This window comes from Lepisma saccharinum, chromosome 1 (assembly GCF_977018435.1).
Source record: "Lepisma saccharinum chromosome 1, izLepSacc3.1, whole genome shotgun sequence".
Lineage (NCBI taxonomy): Eukaryota > Metazoa > Arthropoda > Insecta > Zygentoma > Lepismatidae > Lepisma > Lepisma saccharinum.
Genome location: NC_139229.1, coordinates 143,227,925 through 143,251,153, shown reverse-complemented (window position 1 = coordinate 143,251,153; position 23,229 = coordinate 143,227,925). Strand labels below are relative to the sequence as shown.

Here is a 23,229-nt window from a genome sequence, read left to right as displayed (position 1 = left end):
AGCTCGGACACTACTTGCTATTGCTAAGGGAAGAAAAAGACTTGCGCCACTACAGACATTGTACTGGGTATGTAGGACTTTCTGTAAAATACTGTGTACATTATTAAAATTGTCTGAACTTTTTATAAGTCAAAAACAGTTGTTTGACACTCGACAAATAGGAACCCCTTAATTATTGAATGGTTTCTTCTATTACAGTGTCAAAAATGTTTCACATATTTAGAATAGAGGGCGATTTTCTATACTCTTTACATTATGGAAGAAAAGTTCCTCAATGACTGCAATACAAAACCAACCATATAAGGGGCATTTAGGTCTTCACCCGCACCGCAAGGTCTGTGATCCCTTATCGCCACCACTGAGCAGAAGGATAAAAAACTTTGTTTTATTTCTCCAACATCAGGGTTTTTCTGCAACTGATGTCCATTCTGCCACTCAATGGTTTAGGGTTGATTAATATTATGTAAATAGGAGAATCCACTTCACAGCAGAATCGTTGCTAGATTTTTGGGGCAAAAATTGCCTGAAGCACTTTTAACATATATTGTCATTTGTCCAAAACACTCAAGAAATTAAGTACATTATTATTTACGAAATTCTGTCAACCGGAATTTGTTTTAGTGCAATTTCTCTTCTTTTCTACTTGTAAGTAAGGACTAAAAGTGGTAAACTTTGTAAGTGCCAAAAGCGAAAGTGTTGGGAAATCGCATCGTTCCGCTCACCAGCCCGTAAGAACGTGCACACTAGTGACCTCTTTACACGCCCTTTGAACTACTTAGAGCGCTACCAGCCACATTTCACGTTTACCACATTATAAAGCATGGCATATTTCACAGTTTAACGTGGAAAACGGTGTTTGAATTATTTCCAATTTTAGTTTTCAATTGTCTTGAACATAAATACACAGTGCTGTGACCGTACAACAGACAACTTTCACAGTGTGCAGAAGACATCAAGGCCAAGAAATTCGATGCTACGAGCCGTTGATAATGGCATCTTCTATCCCACATGTATGCAAACCCATTTAATAGCTTCTTGGTTGTCACTGGCATTTATTTTTACTGTCGAAATAAGATTCTAAAAACAAAAATACACCATAGAAACAATATTACGCAAGCAGACACACTGCCAGGATGAAGTCACTTATCTTAGCTGTTCCCTTCAGATAACAGGGTTCGCACTGACTCCAAAGTCGTGGACAACTGGAAGAGTCAGAAAAACAAGGCTAGGACTGAGGTCAATGGAAAAAAGCTTTCAAAACCTGGAAAAGTCAGGGGAATTAAATGATTTTTGCTTGCCAGAATTTGTAACCGGAAACATGTTTCGTTTTATCTTCCCAATAATCTTCCTTTTTGGGTAATATTGCTTATAAAAGGTTCTTTCATTTTATTTTTAATTTATTTTCAAAAATGTTCAACAAACGTGATTCATTTGATTAACTTACGAAGTTGAAGTGTAGGCCTAACTCTTATTTTTAACATGTTATCGTTACACAGTTATGCAAAATACCTGGAAAAGTCAGGGACTTTGCAAAGTGGGTGTGAACCCTCATCTATCAACCCCACACACACATATGTTGTTTTTCGTAGGCCACTTGAATTGTTTGCATTATGCACACATGTAGTCTACCCGTATCATATTTTTTTTATTCGCTCTCTGACAGAAACATATGTCAGGGTCAACTGCAAATATTTGTCACATGGTTGCATACATAATAGGTTGGAAAATCCTGTTCTTCAACAGTTCGTAACAAAATGAGCAAATTTCTCTACCCACCCTCTCCTATATAACTCCCTTCACACACAAACACACACACACACACACACACACACACACACACACACACACACACACACACATATATATATATATATATATATATATATAAAATAAAGAAGACTAAATTGGTAAACGCTGTAGGTGCCAAAATAATTCAAACACCATTTTCCACGTTAAACTGTGAAATGTGCCATGCTTTATAATGTGGTAAACGTGAAATGTGGCTGGTAGCCCTCTACGTAGTTCAAAGGACGTGTAAACAGGTCACTAGTGTGCACGTTCTTACAGGATGATGTGCGGAACGATGAGATTTCCCAACACTTTCGCTTTTGGCACTTACAACGTTTACCACTTCTAGTCCTCATACACACACACAAACACACACACACACACAGTGTATAATATGAGAGAAAATTTATTTTTAAAATTTGCCTATGGGTCTGGCCCCCCATGAAAAAAAATTCTTGGTACGGGCCTGTCGACCCATCAAATTACTGAAAACCCAGTGGGCTGTTGTTAATTTTTACATTTCACATCTTTAATACGTATACAGCCTGTCACCTCAGATAGAGTCCAGCGCAGATATTTCTGCCGTGCGATGCGCGACACAACTCAAGAAGCAGTGTTGCTAATGGAGCAGATAGAAAAATCGCTGCAGTGCGCCGATGCACAGCTGTTACGTACAACAATAAAATTAGAGAATTCAGGTCTATCTAACGTTGAGATTTAAACGTCATGCATTATACCAGGACTAGGATTAATATGTACTAACAAGTGACTTTGTATGTAGCTACATACATATGGACTAAAAATTCGCAAAATATGAACTAACACATAAGTAAAATTACCAAAAATGCTGCAAAGAAGACTTCTTCATACGATTCCTTATTTGAGTGATTTCAAACAAAATAAAAAATATATATATATTATTTTTCATTGCATTAATGCACTGGTGTCGTTCTAACTTTTCACTCCCAAAACCCGTATACACTGGTATGGAACTGCAACGGCAGATAATAACATACGTGTTAAACCGCTACAATTGCACCATAACACTCCTCCTCAAGCAGTATTATTATTTCCTCTCTGAGATCGGCGACAGTCGGTTGCCTTTGTTGTACATTTACAAAGGATGCCGGCTTCCACAACAATAACAAGTACATATACTGCCACTAGACGATAAGCTGCGCGGCTTTTTCTTTTGTTATGAACCAGGGCCGGCGCTAGTCATTTTGCCTCCCTGGGAGGTGGCGGCAGATGCCGCTCTATTTCGAGCCCCCCCCCCCCCCGGTCATTACGCAGCAACGGAAAATTGAAAATTAATATATTCCTAACTAAAACATCAAAATATAAAATAAATAATGAGACTTCTTATGCTATTTCAATACTATTCAGCGCAAAAGAATATCTCGCTCGATCACAGTTTTCAATAGGCTTATTTTTTTCTTCTCTTCAAATTTTGCCGCTCTCGGCGATGGCACGGTTCGCCCTCCCCTTCCGCCGGCCCTGCTATGAACTTGGTCACCCATCAAAGCATGGCAATTTTAACACAGAAAACAATATGTATCGCATTAAGCAGCAAAATGGCAGCCTCCTCTATGCACTTTCTACAAGAACACGTGCCGGAGCCAGAGTTGAAATGATGTTGGAGCCACATAATTTATTTATTTTGAATAATTCCAAAATTATGAAATATGAACAATTTGTGAATTAAACCTGTTGAAATATGTAAAATTAAGTATATTTTCCTTAAATATGTAAAAGTAAGTATTTATTAAAGTTATTGGGATGCTAACACCTTCACTGGCTTCCTCCTTCATGAACTCGTGCACGTTGCTTAGAATTTCCCGAGCTTGGCTAATCAAGGTTTTTGATTTCAACTTCGACAGAACTGGAGGCATTATGGAATTTAACGTTCATTAGCAAACACACACTTTTACATACACACACGCAATACACGCACACAACGTCAAACCGGTCAAATACTTAGTATAAAATAAAAATATGGTGCTTCGAATCCAACAAAACTCACCGCCACTTTACCTGCCTTTCCCCTTCCGTGACAGAAATAGTGCTTCATTATTACAGTTAGCAACACTAGTTACTAGCTAGCCAATGAACATGCACTGCATAAAAGTAGCAACCACTACGCCGTGCTATATTGCCACATTACCGTCCCTGCCGAACGGTGGGAACCGCGAGCTAGAGCGCTATTCAATTGTTTTCAATGATGTTTGCGCGAGTGTGTCCAGGAATGGAATGACAATATGGCAACAATAGCGAAGGTTTTCGAGCAGGGTAGAACACGTGATGCTAAGAGAGAGGGAGACGAAACAAAAATTCGTTTCTACGCAACGTCAAATTTATGTGTGATGCACTCTACTTTCACATCGCATAGAGGTTACTGTGTCAAATATTTTTTATGCTTGACGCCTCGTTTTGACTCTACGAACTCTCGAAAAAAAATACATAGTTTTATACTGAATTGGCGCTAATGGTTGATTGATTGATTTGGTGTTTTAAGTCCACTTTATGCACAGTAAGGCTAATCGGGACTGGACCTACAGTTTAAAGTGGGATCCGAACCCAGGACCTCTTGATTACAAGGAAACGACGGTACCACTGCGCCATCCGGGAGGCCTGAATTGGCGCTAATGGATTGATTACGTAATTACTACAAACAAATATGTCTCAGTCATATAAAAATAATCAAACAAATATTCGCTTGATAAACATGAAAAAGTAGCATAATACGGTAAATACCAGGTGGTTATAATTAAAGTGACGGTGTTCAGAGTGGTACAGCACGGGCTGTAATGAGAGTAGCAGTCTGAAACTTCGTAGAAATGCTAATGAAGCAATGCGCTCGCGAATTATGAAAAAAAAAAAATGTTCCAATTCTCGCCACCAGGGTAAAAAATGGCGCTGTAAGCAGTCAAAATTTGGTATAGTTACAGGAAAAACACTATAAATCGGAGAAAACAATACTCTTTGTAATAAAATATCGCTACAATTTCACTATTCGAATTACATGAACATTACTAAAGGAAAAAGCAACAAGCGTCACCAACAACAGCCAGGGAGCTCACACAATGGTTAGGCAATTTCACCGACTTTGACGTCAGAGTTATGGAAAATTCCACGTTTTGACTGCTTACAGCGCCGTTTTTTACCCTGGTGGCGAGAATTGGAACTTTTTTTTTTTTTTCATAATTCGCGAGCGCATTGCTTCATTAGCATATCTACGAAGTTTCAGACTGCTACTCTCATTACAGCCCGTGCTGTACCACTCTGAACACCGTCACTTTAATTATAACCACCTGATATTTGGTTTAAATAAGTTTTTCAAATACCATACCAAAGTCTCGATTTTTACAAAAATCTTGTATCGTTCTCGGTCTCTTCATCTTGGCAAGTGTTCACATGTCTGGTCTCATCATGTCCCGAACTTCGAGAGGAGACTGGGAGGAAGACCTATCTCGTCTCGGTACCATCCAAAGCATTTTCTTTAACCATATATGCTAACAGATAAACTGCGTAAATGCTTTCTAAAATCTTACAACACTTTTCTAGAGGACACTACTTTACATGGAAACATTTCACGTAACATTCAGTTCAGATTTACCATTTTGACGACAGAGATATATAATTTATACACTATGAGTTTGATTTAGGGAGATTTTACTCAGCGACGCATGTCACTTGGGAATGAAGCAATCAACAAAAATGTTTCACATCGCAGTGGTATGACAGGCGGTGTTCAAGAAAGTATTAATATATTACTATCGCAATTGTATGTTGTAAACATTATATAAATTGGAATTTTATTGAAGTTTTCAGTGTCAGGTATATTGGTTAACCAAACAATGAAAAACCGACCATTAGTATTTTGCAATATGAAAATGCAGGAAAGGAGAAGAAAATGAATAATGACAACGCAACAACTGAATATTGTTGCTATAAAACATTGTAATTTGCAAATGCATTTGTGATGTTAAAACGGGGACGGCGCTTCCCGTCAGATATTTATAAAGTAGCAAATTCATTTCTTTACTAACTGGTTAAAGATGTCAATAAATTACAAAATAGTTGAAATGACTTATTATGCACAAGTTCTTGTTTAGTTTTTGCTTTATATTAATCTAAGTCAATTAGATTTTATAGTTATATTTGTTTCACATTCTTGTTTTACTTATATTGTGTTTATATTGTTATTGGTGTAGATGTTAATGATCTTTTGAAAGAGAGAGGGAAAGAGAAAGAGAGAGAGAGAGAGCATCGGCGCTTGTATTTCCCGGTGAACAGGGTCCACGACAGTCGCTATAGTCGGCTATTAAAATTACAGTTTTCATATTGTGTACTAACCTTGACTAAAGAAGGTGTTGAAAATGATGTCCCTCTGCTGAAACACATTCCTGGCATCTCCGAAGGAAATTGGCATTTACACGTGCAAGTTCGTCTACTGTAATTCTCCCTATTTCTTGTACAATACTCTCTTTTAACTCACGGATGGTGTGCGGATTGTCTTTGTATACTTTATTTTTTAGATTTCTCCATAAATAAAAATCGCAGGCTGACAAATTTAAGAATTCTAGCGATTCTAAATGCTGTGGTTTTTGAAACACCCGTTTCTTGTGAGAGGCGGCGGATAGATTTCCGAGGAGACTGTTCTAACCTTTGTCCTATCTCATCGAGTTTTTCTTCAGTAAGTACACGTGGGTTTTTCTTTCCACTTTTATTCAGAACTGACCCTGTTACTCTAAACCTTTTACGAGGTTTAATATAGTGGTCCTGTGTAGAACGGGAACGCCAGGATATTTCGTTGCAAAACGTCGTCGCACTTCTCCACAGTTCCTCTTTCCGAAGTAACACTCGACAAGACAAATCCTTTGTTGTAATGTAAACTTTTGTGGTGCCATATTAAGCCACAATCTTCAACACACGGACACGACACAACACAACTTCCAAGGAATGATTATAATAGCGTCAGCCTGCGACGTCAACAGAAAGGGAAAGAGAGCGTAAGCAGGGAGAGCGAAAAAAAAAAAAAACAGAGTGTAGCATGCGACTGTCGCGGACCCGTTCACCGTCAAAGACAATCGCTGACGCCGGGCCGCTTGCCGCCGAGTCTCGTAGCGAATGTCAGGGTATGTTCTGTATAATTCACAGGTTAATTGATTAATGTGTGTTTTAGATTTGTTTTACCTTAGTGAAGTAAATTTGAGATCAAAGTTATTGATTATTTTGTGGGTACGGTACTTTAGTATTATACGGACTACCTCCTTTGGTTCGATTTCGATTTACTTCTGTTAACACATACTGCGGAATTTTAGCGAATACTGAAGATTTTGTTCAATATATGCTTTCGTAGTTAGGTTAGGTAGGCCAGGTTTGGTTCTCTTAGCATTAAAATAAAGTCTCTAAAGAGGTACTACAAATGAGGTAGTCCGTATAATACTAAAGTACTATTTTGTGTTGTTAAAACAAAAACTCCGCCCCCTGTAGTTAGTGGGCGATTTTTTAGGACAAGGTTGCTGGTGGGGGGAAATCCCCCTTGTCGCCTCAGGATTTTGCACCCTGAGTATCCTCATTCATGGCCGTATTTAGAGGGGGGGTTTCTAGGGTTCAAACCCCCCCCCCCCGAAACTTCTGACATGTTGGATTAATGGAAGTTCAGAAACCAAAATCTGTAACAAATTTTCATTTTTTTTTCGAAGCATCACAAAAATACATGGAGACAATGTTGAAACGATCGAGCTAGAATTTTCATACATTTGGAATTCTGAAACTTGAGTGAAACAGGATTTATTCTCAGAATCGTAGCCCACCAGCGACCCCTCAATTATCACTTCTGCTGTCATCTTTCGAGTGTTGCTCCCGCGTCACAAGGAATATAGACTGAAGATTCCCTTAAGATTGTCCCAAAATTCACTTTCCAGCTTTTAAATTCCATGTCCGATAAAGTCGAAAATCCCCTTTGATAGGAGTTCAAACCTAGGATCTCCAGTTTTGTAGCGCATTACGTTCGCGATTGAGGTTACAATCCATGCACCAGGCTAAGTTTTTAAAAAGAATAAATGGTTCCACACTTTTCAAAATTCCAAAAATTTAATTTTAAAGTCAAACAACAAAAGTTTATGACTAAAATTTCCATCTAACTTTTAAAGCTTTTCTCTTGAAGGTATCTAAAGTTTAAAGACGAAGTATAATAATTGTGGATTTCAGTACACACTATATGAAACGTAAAAAAAAATAAAAAAAATAAATAAACTTGTGCTGGATATTCATTCAACTGCTGGATTGAGTAAGCCCCCTCAAGGATATAACAATAATATAATAATAATTATTATTATTGTACAATTATTGTTATTATTTCTATTATTCAAATTTCTGGCGACGCCCATGGGAACAATTATGAATGAACCCCCCCCGAAATTTTTTCCTGCCTACGGCCATGTCCTCATTCACGACTGCAAGTTGCCTCTCGTCTCGTCCCGTCTCGTCTGTGATTGTTTTCTTACTTTATGTCATTATTGTATAGCACAATCCTCTCCTGTTCCTTTTGCTAAAAATAGAAGTTAGCAGTCAAATGTTCCGTTATTTATTGACTTACGAGCAAACGAACGCTGCTAATCGTGGCTAAAAGGCTTTCAAGGTAGCGTGATTGGTTAATGCAGATAATACGTACAAACGCACAATTAAGCATTGACGCAAGCGACACGGACAGCCCACACCGTGTTACGAAAATGTATCGCTTCTCTGATAGGTCAAGGCCTTTCGTGTCATAAGAATGGCTACCTGCTATTGACAATCATGAAAATCGGTACCGGTATTTGCCTAAGAACAGACAATAAATCGGGAACGGACACCTGGGTGCTTATTCGAGTGCTTAACAGATGTTTTCAATTGACGGCCATTTTGTATCCAACATGAAACCAGATACATGGTAATTTGAAACGATTAGCATGGTTCCTAGAACGCCACATATCTGTCCAATTGACGTACTGAAGTTCAACAACTCAAACTTGAACTCACAATTACATTTAGTTTGATATTTTGCTCTAATGGAAGTTAATTTGCTGTGTTTGAGTTGTGTACGGGACAGACCTCCGACACCAACAGCTGTAGTTTTCCCATGAATGTTATAAGGGGGAGAGGGTAAGGATATGACTATAAAGGGGGAATACTTTCTTGAAAATTAGTTGGCTATCATTAGGGATAGGATTTTTATGACCTGAAACACCAAAATATGCAAAATAAAATAAGCACTTATGACCTTAAATTTCCACAAATATGCCCCTTACAATAAACCTTGTAACTAATCAATTGTGTTTTCTTCATCCGGCCTAAGAATTATGAAAGAGTAAAAAAACAGAAGGGAAACATGCCTATTTATTTTATTCCAAGTATCAGTACCATATGCGGGGCTATTTTCATATACATACAAGCCTTGAAGTTGTGGTGTATAATTACTACACAGCCTATTGTCAGCCAACAAAGCCTTGTATAGTGTCTGTCAAAAGTTTTAGGACAACGACATTTTAAACTAGGCAACCCAATTTACACAAGGCGTTGGTGGGTTGCGTGTAGAGCTAGGCTCAATTTCAGGGTTGCCACATGCACAATAGATATTTATAAAATACGCAAAAGAAATAAAAACAAGTATTATTGTATAAAGTATTAAAAATATCACTATAATATGTGACAAAATTCCTTCGCGAATAAAAAAATAGGTTTTCTGGTATTTCATCGCTGATGATATATACAGAAAGGAAAAGAGGTGAGAGAAAACGAGAGGTGACAAAGGACAGGAGAAAGAGTAAGCGAAAGGAGAAGACGAAAAGTAGAGGAGAGAAGAAAGAGAGGATAGACGAGGAGAGGAGATGTAGTGAGGAGAATGGAAAAAGATTCTAGGAGAGATGATCAAAGAAGAGAAAAGAGAAGAAAAACGAGATGAGAGAAGAGGAGACGAGAAGAGGGGAGCGGAGAGTAGAGTAAAGGAGAGAAAAAGAGAAGAACGAAAAGAGGAGGAGGAAACTGCAGTCGAGTCGGAAATCTAAGACTGGAGAGGAGATACGAGGAGTGGAGATGAGTGGGTGGAGATAAGATGCTAGAAAAGTAGGGAAGGCGATATGAGATAAAAGCAGAGCAGAAGGAGAGGAGAGAAGAAGGAGAAGGAGAAGGAGAAGAGAAGAACAGAAGAGACTGAAGAGAAGAGGTAGTTGCAGAAAATATCGTCTCAGCGTCAAGAATTGATGCATTGGTGAAATTGTCGACATGAAACATTCAATAACATTTTGAAATGTATCGGAGAATGTATTAGATCGGTTCTAAATGCCTTTTGGCTTAGTTCAGAGCAAGATAAAATCTTCCATGTAAGATCTTTGATTTTACCTGCGATTATACCACTAAAAGCATGAATGTAATTTTAATATTTATAAGAATTATCCAATTTTTGTCCACTTCTCGGTTCGTTGAAATGGAGATTTTGTAATTTAATATTTCCCCTCCCCCCATCGTTAATTCCAAACTGAATTATTCCGTTTCACACGGCGTGGACAATGAACACAATGGGATAGGTCTAAAACTTACGAAAATTTTCTGCCAACGGAAGGGTTTGAACCTACGACCATCAGATTGACAGTCCTGAACGGTAAACACTACCCTACAAGCTTTCGCTCCTGAAAGTAAGTAGAAGGAGCTGACCAATGTGAAATGTAGATGCAACTCTCCTCCTACATGTAATGTGCAAACAATACTTGTTTGTAACAAAGAAAACGAAGGTAGTACGACTTGGCGAAAACACTTAATGGAGAATTGCACATGATGGGAACTTTTCATTCGATATTTGCGGATGTATCCTTGCATTGAACTCGAGTGAGAAAAGGGGTAAAATTACGCTTACTCTTTCTCCTGTCCTTTGTCACCTCTCGTTTTCTCTCACCTCTTTTCCTTTCTGTATATATCATCAGCGATGAAATACCAGAAAACCTATTTTTTTTATTCGCGAAGGAATTTTGTCACACGAGATATTATAGTGATATTTTTAATACTTTATACAATAATACTTGTTTTTATTTCTTTCGCGTATTTTATAAATATCTATTGTGCATGTGGCAACCCTGAAATTGAGCCTAGCTCTACACGCAACCCACCAACGCCTTGTGTAAATTGGGTTGCCTAGTTTAAAATGTCGTTGTCCTAAAACTTTGAGAGACACTGTACCTGGTAAGCTTCTTTCTACTTCGACTAACACAAAAAGATCAAATTTAAACCATTTTGGAAATAATTATGTTTAAAAGGAAGTTTGTTTATACCTTGAAGGAGCGAAAATATGCTTAATATATGAACGAAATTGTTATATTTTCACATTCTCGGCCTTCTTTTTTACAGAGAAAAGCTGAGTCAATGGAGATGATTTTAATTACCCACCTTGTGGGCATTTCAATGATTGACTGAACAGGCACTGTGATTGATGCAGCCTTTCTCGAACTGATGGAGGGAGTGACCAAATTACACAGGTACTCGAATGTAGATAATTTCGTGTTCTTTTAATGTTTAAGGAGGAGTAGAGAAAAATTGGAGGGACATGTTGACATATCACCGTACAGATATGTGATACGCATGAAATGGCCGAGTTCTGGACAATCTAACAATCTCGCCACTGAGGGTACCAAGTTCGAATCCTCGCGTGAGCATAAGTGTATCTTTGTAACTTTACCTTCATAAATTTCATCTATTCATCTTGATTGTCGCGATTAGCATAAAGGGGCGGACAATCGAAGTACAATATAATAGGCTACAATCAGAAGCTTTGCTGTTTCAGTGGCCACGGGTGTTGAATGGTCGATCGAAAGTTTTGGGTGCTTACATATGGAGAAGAGACGAAAGAAAGAAAGGAAGAGAGAAATAGAAGTAAGTCGAAAGAGAATAAAAAGGAACACGAAACATAAGACAGGGAAGAAAAAGCAGCAAAAGATATAATGAAGAAGAGAGAGAAAAAGCAAGGAAAAGTAGATACCAAGGGATAGGAAGGAAAATGAAGCTCTAGAGAAAGAAAGACACACAAACGGGGAAAAGAATACAAATATAAGATAGAAATTACTGATTAGAACGAAAGTTTTCAATACTCAAGGGGTTCTCAAATCACCCCTTTTATCGCCTCTAGGGGCGGTATATTCGAAAATGTCTAAAATAGAAATATAAACTATTTTCAGAAACACTGAAGCAGCATTTGTACTTACCATGATGAGCATTCCTCGATGGTCAAAGTACTCCGCAACAGGCATCACATTCTTGTAGAAGTTTTTCAGCTCCATCTTCGCTAGGCTTAGTACCACGTGACCCAGTCTGGCGCCATAGTCTATCTGCCTTTCTAGTATCTTCTGCCGCCAACTCACCAAAATAACACCGTTAACTATTTGGATCTGAAAAAGAAAAACGGAGAAGCAACCTGTGAGGAAATGCGAGAATAGAGTTGATTCACATCTCATTTTTTTTCTATACAGTATAGGATTGCATATTTTTTCCTTGTGGCTCTGAAATAAGTATTCAGAATGAATATATGTGATGTTCAAAGAAAGTGGAAAAAATATCAAAAACAAATTGTTAACATTTAATATTTTTAGATGGGAGAACGTTGAAATGTTCAGATGGGAATTCGTTCTCAGCAATGGGGTAGGTATTTCGATTGCCCAAAACAAAGGAATTCAGATTTTAAAATATTTTGTGGAGATAAGGACAGTATTACAGTGGTCGAATTGACTATTCCGCTGAAAAAAATCTTACTGTTCCACTTAACTTCTCTCCTTCCCTTTCTCTCTCTCTCACTCTCTTTCTTCCTCCTCTCTCCTTTTTGACTTCCTCTTTCTATCTCACTCGTCTCTCTATTTAATTCAATTTTCTCTCGTTTTAATATTTTCCCCTCCATTTCTTTCCCTCTTCCTTCTCCGTAACAGTGTATTTATCTGTCTCTCTCTCTCTCTCTCTCTCTCTCTTTCTTTCTTTATGACTATGGCTATCTCACTAATTCACGGTTCATGTTTAACAATTTTCTCTCTATCTTTCGAGGAGGAGATACAAGAATGAATGAATGAGATGAAATTGATGTCGTAATAAACACAAACGGATCCTCATGCACTTTCGGCGTCGATAACGTCCGGTCAGTCTCTACGGCGAAGATTTAGTGTGTGTAATACACTGCGAAACCAGAGGGACCATGTGTTTGTTTGTGCGTTTATGGAGATTGAACCATGTACCCATGTATCAGGTTAGGGTAAGTATGCATAATGACAGTCAAGTCCATTCAAGACACCTTCACTGATGTAACAATGAAAGAATCATCTCAAGTGGGTTTATATCTCAAATGTTTTTAGAGCCTCCCCGATGGCGCAGTGGTAGCGTCCTCGTAATCGAGGGGTTCCGGGTTCGATACCCGGTGGAGGCACAAGTGGTTCGGATCCCACATTAAACTGTAGGTCCAGTCCCGATTAGCCTTACTGTGCATAAAGTGGACTTCAAAAACCAAATCAATCAAATGTTTTTTAGAGTGTAGAAAAATATAAAGCAATTTGTCCACCTAATAATTGAAATTAAATGCAGGTTACGAGTTGGAACCCGGTAGTTCCTCGTTTCACGCTCCGCAGAAATGCGATCCTCAGAGGGAACCTAGGTTCCAAATGAGCAGCCGCAGACTTGACGCCTACCTCGAACGACAAACACGAATACGAAAAGATTGCGTCAAACATTATTCATTAATGCATATTTTATTTCGTTTGATTTCGGCCCAGCGGGAAACAAAAATACAAAACAAACACTGCACGACAATGGAAATTATAGATGCCCTGCGTTGCCAGGTGACGAGCTATAACAGGTCGATATGCTGGGTCACGAGTCGTTTACTCTTGGGGCTTCACCTCTTCGGCGGTTCAAGCTGGCCAAATAGGTTTCCTTCGAGGCAGGTCAAAGATCAGGTGGTGACCGCGGGAATGCATTATTGGCATTAAGGCGTGATTTGCAAGTTCTGAAGTTTAGAGGTACTTTCAGATTTGGAGAAGGAAAACGGGCGGTGCTAAAGTCCGCCCGGCCAAAGATTGGACTTGAGGAAACCCAGACTTTCCGCCTCCAGTTCAAGGGGGAAAAAGCGGTGTTGCTACCGGTTGTTACCAGACGTACACGACACCTATTCCTGTCAACAACCCCCTTTCGCTCGCATTTCAGTGAAAGGCAGGAAATCGGAGACCCATTCGCTTGCTACGTGGCGGCATTCAGTAATCTTCTCCATGCTTGGCTTTGATGAGGATGCCACCTGTTTCGAAAACGACCCAAAACGAGAAATTTGGCAACGCAGAATACCACGAGAATTCCCCCTCACTACGGCAACTGGACAAAGCCGATTGGTTCAGTGGTCCATGTGACCCTCTGTGGCTTTCGACAGAAAAGACAAAAATAGAATTTCCAAGTCCGTTCTTTGGTCGGAACCACTGTAGTCAGGAACCCAGTAGAACTAGAGCACTCGGAGGGAGGGTCAAAGGGGAGTGGTTCCCTGACCACTCTGGAATAAAGAAAAATTCCTTCCTTACTCCTTTTTATCTGAAGCTCCTTTCTTTTTACATTTCTTGTATCTTCTTTCAAACTTTTGATTTTCTTTTCTCGGTTCCAGATTTTTGCTTTCTCTCTACTTGATTATTTTTTTATCTAGTATTTCCTTTTTTCTACTACGTTTTCTCCTTATTCGCTCTCTTTCACTATCAATCTTCTGTTATGTCTCTTCTTTCTCTTTCTCACCCTCTCGCTCTCTCTCTCTGTGTTTGTTTCTCCTGTCTCTTTATTTTTATCTCTCCCTCTCTCTTGCTCTCTGTTGCTTCGCTGTTCTCTCTCTCTCTCTCTCTCTCTCTCTCTCTCTCTCTCTGTTGCTTACTTATATATCTCCCTCTCTGCTGCTTCGATATTTGAATTTCGATTTGAATTTACAATTTTGGGTGCATTAGCACTTAGGCTATTTTGCACCCGTTACGTTATACGGGGTCCAGCCCGTTACCAGAACTAAAATAACTGTAATGTCGTGTAACTAAAATATGTATTAAAATACTCTGACTTCGATTAAAAGCGAAGGCTGTAAAGGGGCACTCAGCACACATAAGGACAGAAAACAGGACAACACACACACAGTCCTACGAAGATTATACTGGCCGTAGGTCCAAACGCCAGAGCCTCGTTAGTCTGCAAAATGCAGTACAGGCTATACTATGTGGAAGGTCGCCCCTTACAACCTCATTATTTCTCTCTCTCTCTCTCACTCTCTTTCGTCCCTATCCCTTTATCTTTCGGTTCGGTTTACTCTTATTTTCACTTTCTCTCCTCTCTCGCTCCCTTTCTTTGTCTAGGTTCTTAAAATCATCATTCTATCTCGTAAAATGTCTCGCTCTTATGATAGCACATAAATATAACGTCATTACATGCACCTGAGAAGGACCCGGGTTCGATACCCGGTGGAGGCACAAGTGGTTCGGATCTCACTTTAAACTGTAGGTCGAGTCCCGATTAGCCTTACTGTGCATAAAGTGGACTTAAAACACCAAATCAACCAACCAACCAACCTGAGGAGGACAATTTTTCTACTTTGACCTTCTGCTTGGGAAATTTTCTGTGGGTGCCCTTAGATTGAGCGTAACATTTTGTTACAGAATTTTTACTAACCCAGCCCACAAGAGAATATTTCTAGAAGAGAAGGAATCACGTTTTAACTTTCCTATTTTTCTAATGGTAAAATGTAATTGCAATACAAGCAGCAGCCCTCTTCTACCTGAGTCTTTTGTTTACCCCTCGTGAATTATCAGATTATTATTATTATTATTATTATTATTATTATTTTCGTGTGACAGGTATTATTTAACAATTTTTCACCGACCTTGGAACTGCCTGTGCTCAACTTTTTGATGGTTCGTCTCAGCTTGTATATTGCCACTTGGACTACCCGTTCATAAATGCGTAAACATGTCTATTTGAGTACATATTAGCAAAAAATCTATATTTCTCTGTTTATTGAGTGCATTTCAAAGTGGCGAAAATTACTTGATATCTAAATCAATAAAACCATCCAAGAATTCAATAGTGGCAAAAAGGATAGTTTTTAGAGTTTAAAAAATATTAGCACAATACAGTGCGGTCCAGAAGTTTCAGTCGGATTTCAATCATTAATATCTCAAAAACTGTTGAAGATTATAATTCTCATACTGTATCGGCAACTAAATAAGTTCTATTTTTCTCTAATTTCCCGACACCTTCCTTACTTGTATCGGGTCTTCAGTTTCTTTCTAACAGTCTCCACAAACTTTCTGTTCCAAGCCTTGATGCTATTCTTTCTTTATAAACCGCGCTACACTCTGTGCTTTGTTCTGTATCTCCATTTTCCTGAATAAACACACTCACGACGTTACTACTACAGAAGGTTGTTTCACGTTGATGGTAACGATTTCGATCACCAAGGAGCAGCACGTAGGCATAGCACAGAGCAGCCAGAGCCAGTAGGACGAAAGTAGCGTGTGTTGACTTGCAAAAACGATGGTTGGTGTGTGAGTGAGTGTTTATATGGCACCAAAAATTCCAGTCTTTTGGGAGGGGTACATCTGTGCCCTTTCCGACGTTGGTTATAGTTATAGCCAGATAATTAAACAGTGCCACATGAAAGCATCCCGTGTGTCAAAGAACGGCATCAATGCAGTGTTGAATCGCCATAGAGCTTGCACCGTACCTGTTGCTGGAACCAGTCAAAGTGGGCCTCGGACATATCGGAAGCCCAAGCGTTCCTCCGATCCTCCGATGTTGTGCGGAAAGTGAGATCCTTGGTGCGATGTGAAAACCCTGCAACGCAAAGAGTGATTGCACAGGCAGTGCAATGTTTCCCTGCAGCTGTAAATCGCATCATAGCCCAAGATTTACAACTTGTGCGGAAGCACAAGGATCAAGTTCATAAGTTGCGTGCTTCACATGTCCAGGAGAGGAAGACCAACAGTCGGAAGCTCTACGAACGCCATCTGGCAGGGGACCGCTGGAAGTATGTGGTGTCCCTGGATGAAGCATGGGTGTATCTGTCGGGATGTTTTAAAAAAAAGGGCCATCTACTATCGTCCACGTGATGCAAGAGGTCGATGTGAGTGGGTACGTGAATGTGCTGAAAGTTTTCCACGCGGGTTCATGGTTGTTGGTGGTTACTGCTATAACGGCAAACTTCCACTGCGCAGACTGGTAAAAAAGGCTAAAATAAATGCAGCCTATTACCAGACGAATATTTTGGATCCACTTTACAGATATGATATTCCTTCTCTCTATGGCAGCGACACATCTCGTGTTGTCATCCACCAGGACAAGGCTTCCAGTCATACGGCAAAGTCCACGCAGTCATACATGGATCGGATGGCACGTGAAACGGGCATTCATGCAATCCCCTTTACAGACATCACTGTAAAATCCCCCGATGCCTCTTCCATGGATTTTTGTGGGTTTCCGTTGTTGAAACGAGCCTTGGGAAGCAGACGGCCCCGCACAATTGAGGGTCTTTGGAAAGCTTGTCAGGAGGAATATGATCGTTTGGACCAATGTGTTCTTCAACGCAGTCTCCTCCAATGGAAACTCCGCTGCAGGGCCATTGCTGCAAGACAGGGGTATCACGTGGAGCACCACCGCTCGTGGCGTCACAGTTTTTCTTAAGGTGAGGTCGGTTCTAACTTTGTTACCATGGACGTGAAACGACCTTCTGTACTACTACAGATACATGTACGTACAGACATTTTCTGAGTTGATTGCAATGCGAAAGACCGTCAGCTTTTGAGTTACTTGTGACTGATATCCATTAGATACTTATGGTTCATGCTGTTGAGCTAAAAGTAATAAGGATCAGTGCTTACCTTTTCCGAATACTCCACTACGTCGCGCATGTTGCGTGGGTAACCGGAAATCAGATACGTTTTCGCTGCTGGCGCCATCTTCAATTCGAGCATCAAGACTTCCGTTACCGTTTTGCTCGAGAGTTGGCCAAAGTCTTTCATGTCTGAAAAGAAATGGATCATGTCATTTTTAATAAGCGAAAAGCTAACTACTTGCGGTTACAAGCTCACTCTGGAAGCTTTCAAACCGAAGCGACACGTGTCACTTGTCACCTTCAGAAATAAAATGAAACCCAAGCGACACACAAGCAGTACATGTCGCTTGTCGCCTGTCGGTTGAGTATCGTTCTGACTGGGTCGTTTTCTCAAAGATGTGCATGGTGTCGCCTCTGCCTGTTGTTCCCTCCATTCGCAGTGAATGCTTTCTGATAGACTGAAGGAGCTCGTGTCGCTTTCAGTGGCGAAGCGTCCTATGAGGCCGGGCCTACCCACGCCATTACTCTTTTAAAGGTGTATTTACTTATTTCGTCAAAACATATGTAATGTAATGCAAAGGTTTAGAATTCTAATTTATGATAATTACAAAAAAATTCTAACCCTGTCCAGTATACGAACTTTCCACGGAGTGAGGCACATTTGCTGGGGCCTCTTCTCTTCACATTCTGTCGTATGGTCGTATATGCGGGAAGCCTAATCTTGAGTACTGTACGTATGCTTATAACGTGCTCTTGAGGCCGGCCTCGCGGGTGTTACCCACTAGAACGAACAGAATATCAGCAACACTGCATTTCCACCAGGGTTGGAAATTTGTGGTGTACCAGCATTTTTTATAAACATTAGCCTGTGTTCGTGCAGAGAGATTTTTATTTCATTGTACATTCTCCATATTTTGTACGAAACTCAGGTTTTCCTTCCTTTCATCGACAAGTGTAAGTGAAATGGAAAATTACGGAGTACTGTAGTTCTGACTTCGTTTTCTGGTCAGAGTGCTAATGGTCTTGCGATTCACCCAACACCGTAGCGTAAACAGAAAGTCTAAAGAACTTATATTTGTAAAGTAAGTCTTCAGACCAAATTATGTAAATTAAAATGCTAGTTACGCCTTATATTTATAAAGTAGTTTTACTTTTACTGGAAATAGAATAATTAATTTTTATCGTGAACGGGGATTCCCTCGGTTGTTCGTAAATCTTTATGGTCGGAAGATTCATCAGCAAGAATCCCTGTCTGTGAAAACTTGCCTCCTGCTCAGGACGCTACAAGGGAGCATGGCTCGGAGCGCGAAGTTCATGGCGGTAGCGTTGGGCAGTAGAGCTTTGTTTGTGATTCGTGTCGTGTGCAGCGATCAGATTTATGCAAGAAAGTGCTGGACTGAAATGCAAGAACAATTGAGTTCTTAATTGAGTGAACATGTAATCATCGGTAAGGTAGGACCCACTTTTGGTCTTTCACGTTTCCTTCTTATAACAATCATTTCTAAAATGTTCTCAATTCTATCTTCCTTTCCAAGTAGCAGTGGCAAGTGACAGCAAAATTTTTTAAAAATAAAAGTTGTTGAAACGTTATTTAATGCGTTAACACTATCGTCGAATATATATTACAAGCAGACATTTTCTTATGCAGCCGACACAAGCGAAGAGGTATAGGCAGTTTCGTTTACCCTGAAGGGATAACAAGAGAAGAGGGCGGGCAATGAGAGAAGCAAGGGAAGACTTTTTTGGGTTTAGGACAAAGAGTGTTATGGGGTTATTGCGCGGGCCATGTCTGTTTCAGGTCTGGCGGAACAGGCCAGTGTTGTCACATTGGATTGGCAGAAAAGAGCTAAATTGCGCCTAAAAATTGAGATTCTATTCTCTCAAGCAACTACATTTATTATAACCTGTTTATATGTTACATAGTAACCTGTCGTGTTGCTATCATACAACGGTCCCAAACAAGGATCCTATGTTCTATTATCACGTAAAGGTGTCTACTCACCAGCGGCGTATACTCTGGGTCATCTAGGTAATCGCAGATGACCCGGCTGTATTTCTATTTTTTAAAAAAAAAATATATATATATATATATATACATTTCTTCGCAATATTCTTCCAAACCAATTTCGATGCATACATTTCTTTGCTTCCAGCGCGCGAATGCTTCCAACCGTTTACCGCTGAATGTCCGGGAACCTTTCTCCAGCCGGTGGAATGACTTCAGGGAATCTCACCCTGACGTCATTCCTCCCTCTTCCCTTACAACCCTTGGCGAGGAGGGAGGAGAGAGAAAGAGGGAGAGGAAACACTGCTTCTCAGGCGCGGTGATTCCGTGCCCAGGGTAAGCTCCTTCTTGTGAGAGTCCACCGGTCGCACTCTCAACCTTCAGAGCCTTTCCGTTCCCTCCGCTGAACTAGGGAAAACATACCCGGTAGAGTGTGAAGAACAGGAAAATTGAATAACATGGGCAAACCAATTCTACGCTAATTTTCACTTTACATTTGCTTCTGTCTTGCTGATTTCTGTTACTTGAACATAAATTTATCAAAAGGAAAAAGCTTAAATATTGAAGATGAAGCAAACTAAATTAAAATTCAAAGCTTAAGCAATTAAAGCACCTATATGCTGACTCCCCCATCCTTGTATTTACAAAAATAGTGATTGTTTCTCCTCTCTAATCTTCAAAAGCAGCGAGAATACTTCTTTCACGGAACTGAATATTTTTTAAAGGGAAAGATATCAAAAATAAATTATATATATATATTAGTTAATTAGTTGCTATATTCCGCCTCTTTAGATTAATAGTGATGAAGATGAACGAATTAAACATGAAACGAAAAAAAACACATCAGGCACGTATCCAGGTGGAGGACTCCGGGGGCTGAAACCCTCCTTCCCAAAATCCTACAAATATCTAATTTAAAAAGTGTATAGTGGTAATTAATTTTACTTCATTAGCAGGATTAAACACCTTGCATAATACATTGTAATAATCTGAGATTCATCTTCAGGACTTCGAATCCCACTGTTTCAACTTTATGTGGCGGCTGCTAATAAGGGATGATCCCCATCCCGAAATAAAATTCTGGCTCTGGCCTGCAATGAATCGAACTTTTAAAACCTGTTATTTCGAGCTCGGAAAGGGATTTTTTTTATCATTCATAGGGAATTTCATTCTGAGCCAGGAACACAACAACAGAGGTTTGGCGCGTGAAACTGAATGCGTGTAGTCGTTGGCTTTGTGCTGTGCTTCGTGTTTATTATTTATTTAGGTGTTAGTGTTTGTCGTGATAGTGCTGTGTTAAAGGATAATGGATGTGATACAAGATTTGCTGGTGAAACCTTTTGGAACAAGATCTTTTCAGAAGTTGCAAATTGTTAATACAGGCAGGCCAGTGTCATCGCTTGAACTTATTTCTACACACAAAGACAAAAATAAGGAATATGTGAGGCATTTTCGCAAGCAAATTATGACAAAACACCATGGTTGACAGGAAGTATAAGTGTTAATAAGCTTTGCTTTTTTGTTGGCCGTGCTTACTTTTCGGGGCTGAAAAGAATGTATGGACGCGTGGAGGATACTGTAATCTTTGCAACGCTTGTGTCAAACATGAAAAATCCAAAAGTCACATAACTTCCTTTGTTAAGCTGCAATCTTTCGCAGAGACACGTATTGACGTGAACTGGACAAACAGCGTGTTTTGGATGTGGTACGGCACAAGTAATCGGGTCCTGGAGTAAGTTGAATTTTGCACTTAAATTAATATTGCGGGTTTTTATTTCACTAGTGCACGTCTTTCATTTTATATTTCACAGGTTGTTTTTTTATAGCTTTATAATACTGTCTTGTTTTATTATTTGTAATTCTACACCTATATTAAACTGCAATAACGAGAATTAATTGATTCTGGTCGTAGCAATAAGACAAACATTCCGACACAATATTCCTAAATCCAATTGGATCCTGACATAAATTGCACGGAAACTTTTGGAGTTTGAGGATCAAGGGTCGGAGATTACCCACTATTTAGAACCAGCATACGCCACTGCTACTCACACGAGGGGTAGAACAAACTAATAGGATGCGAAGTATTCACGCTGAATGAGATAGGTCACCTTTACCTATGTTTTTCTTGATAGCCCCGTAGTGGTCATCCTAACACGTTACGAAGCCAGGTGACCTAATTGTGGTCATGTCAATGTTTCCTGATCCTCTTTAATTCATTCTCTATACATTCTCATCGTCACGATCAACATAGAGCAGAACAAACGAGACGAAAATATCCAAAATTTAAATTATGTTTACTTGCACATACAGGTGTCAGAAATTAATTTATCTAGAAAGCCAAGACTGGAATTAACTACAACCATTCCTTTAGTTAGACAACCGATAACAATGGTGTTTTCCTCGGTGCGAGGAAGTCTTGCTAAGAAAAACTAAGTTGGCAGCAGTAGAACGTACCAAACTGACACTCGCTGAAAGTGCGGAATTCTGTCGTGTGCTCACGACACAAACGTCAGACTGACCTGAAAATTATGGGGTTCTTCTAGGCCCTTTTTACCTTAATTGCTAAATAAATAAATAAATTTAGAAAAAAAGTGATGAAGAATTGATAACAGGGCTCGAGCACTATTCGTTGGATTTTCGCGATGTCTCAAGTTTGGTAGTTCTTTCTGGAGGTGTGTGCATGAATCACTCAGGATTTGAAAAATTACAAACAATAGAAACGAAATGAACAAAAATCTAGATCGATGACATCTGGTGAGCGGGAAGAGATAACGTCTAACAGACATAATTATCGTACTGATGGCCGGTATAACACTTTAGAAAACGTCACGCCACTGGCAAGTAAAGAAGCGGCCTGGAGAGACGTTGATTATCGCACTTTTGTGCCTACCCTGCTAGCAACTCTACGCTTCGCCACTGGTCGCTTGTCACCTCAGTGTGAATCCTTCCTGTCGTTTGCTGGTTGTCACCTTTTGCCTGTCGCTTCAATTTGAAAGCTGCCTTACTGTGAAGACTCCATTCAAATGAAACTCAGCCTCTGAACTTTTGAACAACATGTCGAAAAGTAAGGGTGATGTTAATGAACTCGTCTTGCAAGTCTTAAAGGGTTCGTAAATGTTGTCAATAATTGCGGAAAGTTATTTATTCATATCGAAGTTAAAGTATCTTTTATCGGGACTCCTCGATAGGGGTAGTGGCTAACGATATCATCTTGTTACCAAGGGGTCCCTCTTCGATCCCCGGCAGATGCATATCGGACAGTGCATCGCATCGCACTTTAAAGTGTAGGCTGGATTCCAAATAGCCTATTGGAACATAAATGAACTTAAAAATAAACCTTGTGCTCAGATGCATATACACTGGCTGACAAAAAAAGTTAAGCACCCAGAAGGAGTGGTTGGACATGAATGAAACTACATATGCTGAAAGTCCATGTACCTTTATTGAACTGATTACAATATAGGATGCAAGAGTCAAGGCCATTGGCAGTTACAGGTGGATGGTGGCGCCAGGTCAGTAGGGTGTCGCACCCCCTCTGGCCGCAATGCATGGTCTTATGTGGTTTGGAATAGTGTCAAACAGC

General features: G+C 39.7%; 1 protein-coding gene across 1 annotated transcript in view; it reads right to left on the bottom strand.

Annotated features, from left to right (window-relative positions):
* LOC146001985 (adenylate kinase isoenzyme 5-like) overlaps positions 1-23,229 on the bottom strand; it is a 98,940-nt gene that overhangs the window by 15,979 nt on the left and 59,732 nt on the right. The window contains exons 4-5 of the mRNA XM_083139696.1: positions 17,685-17,827; positions 12,024-12,206 (exon numbers count right to left, since the gene is read on the bottom strand). Coding sequence (XP_082995822.1) covers positions 12,024-12,206; positions 17,685-17,827 — 326 coding nt within the window. The remainder of the gene's footprint in view (positions 1-12,023; positions 12,207-17,684; positions 17,828-23,229) is intronic.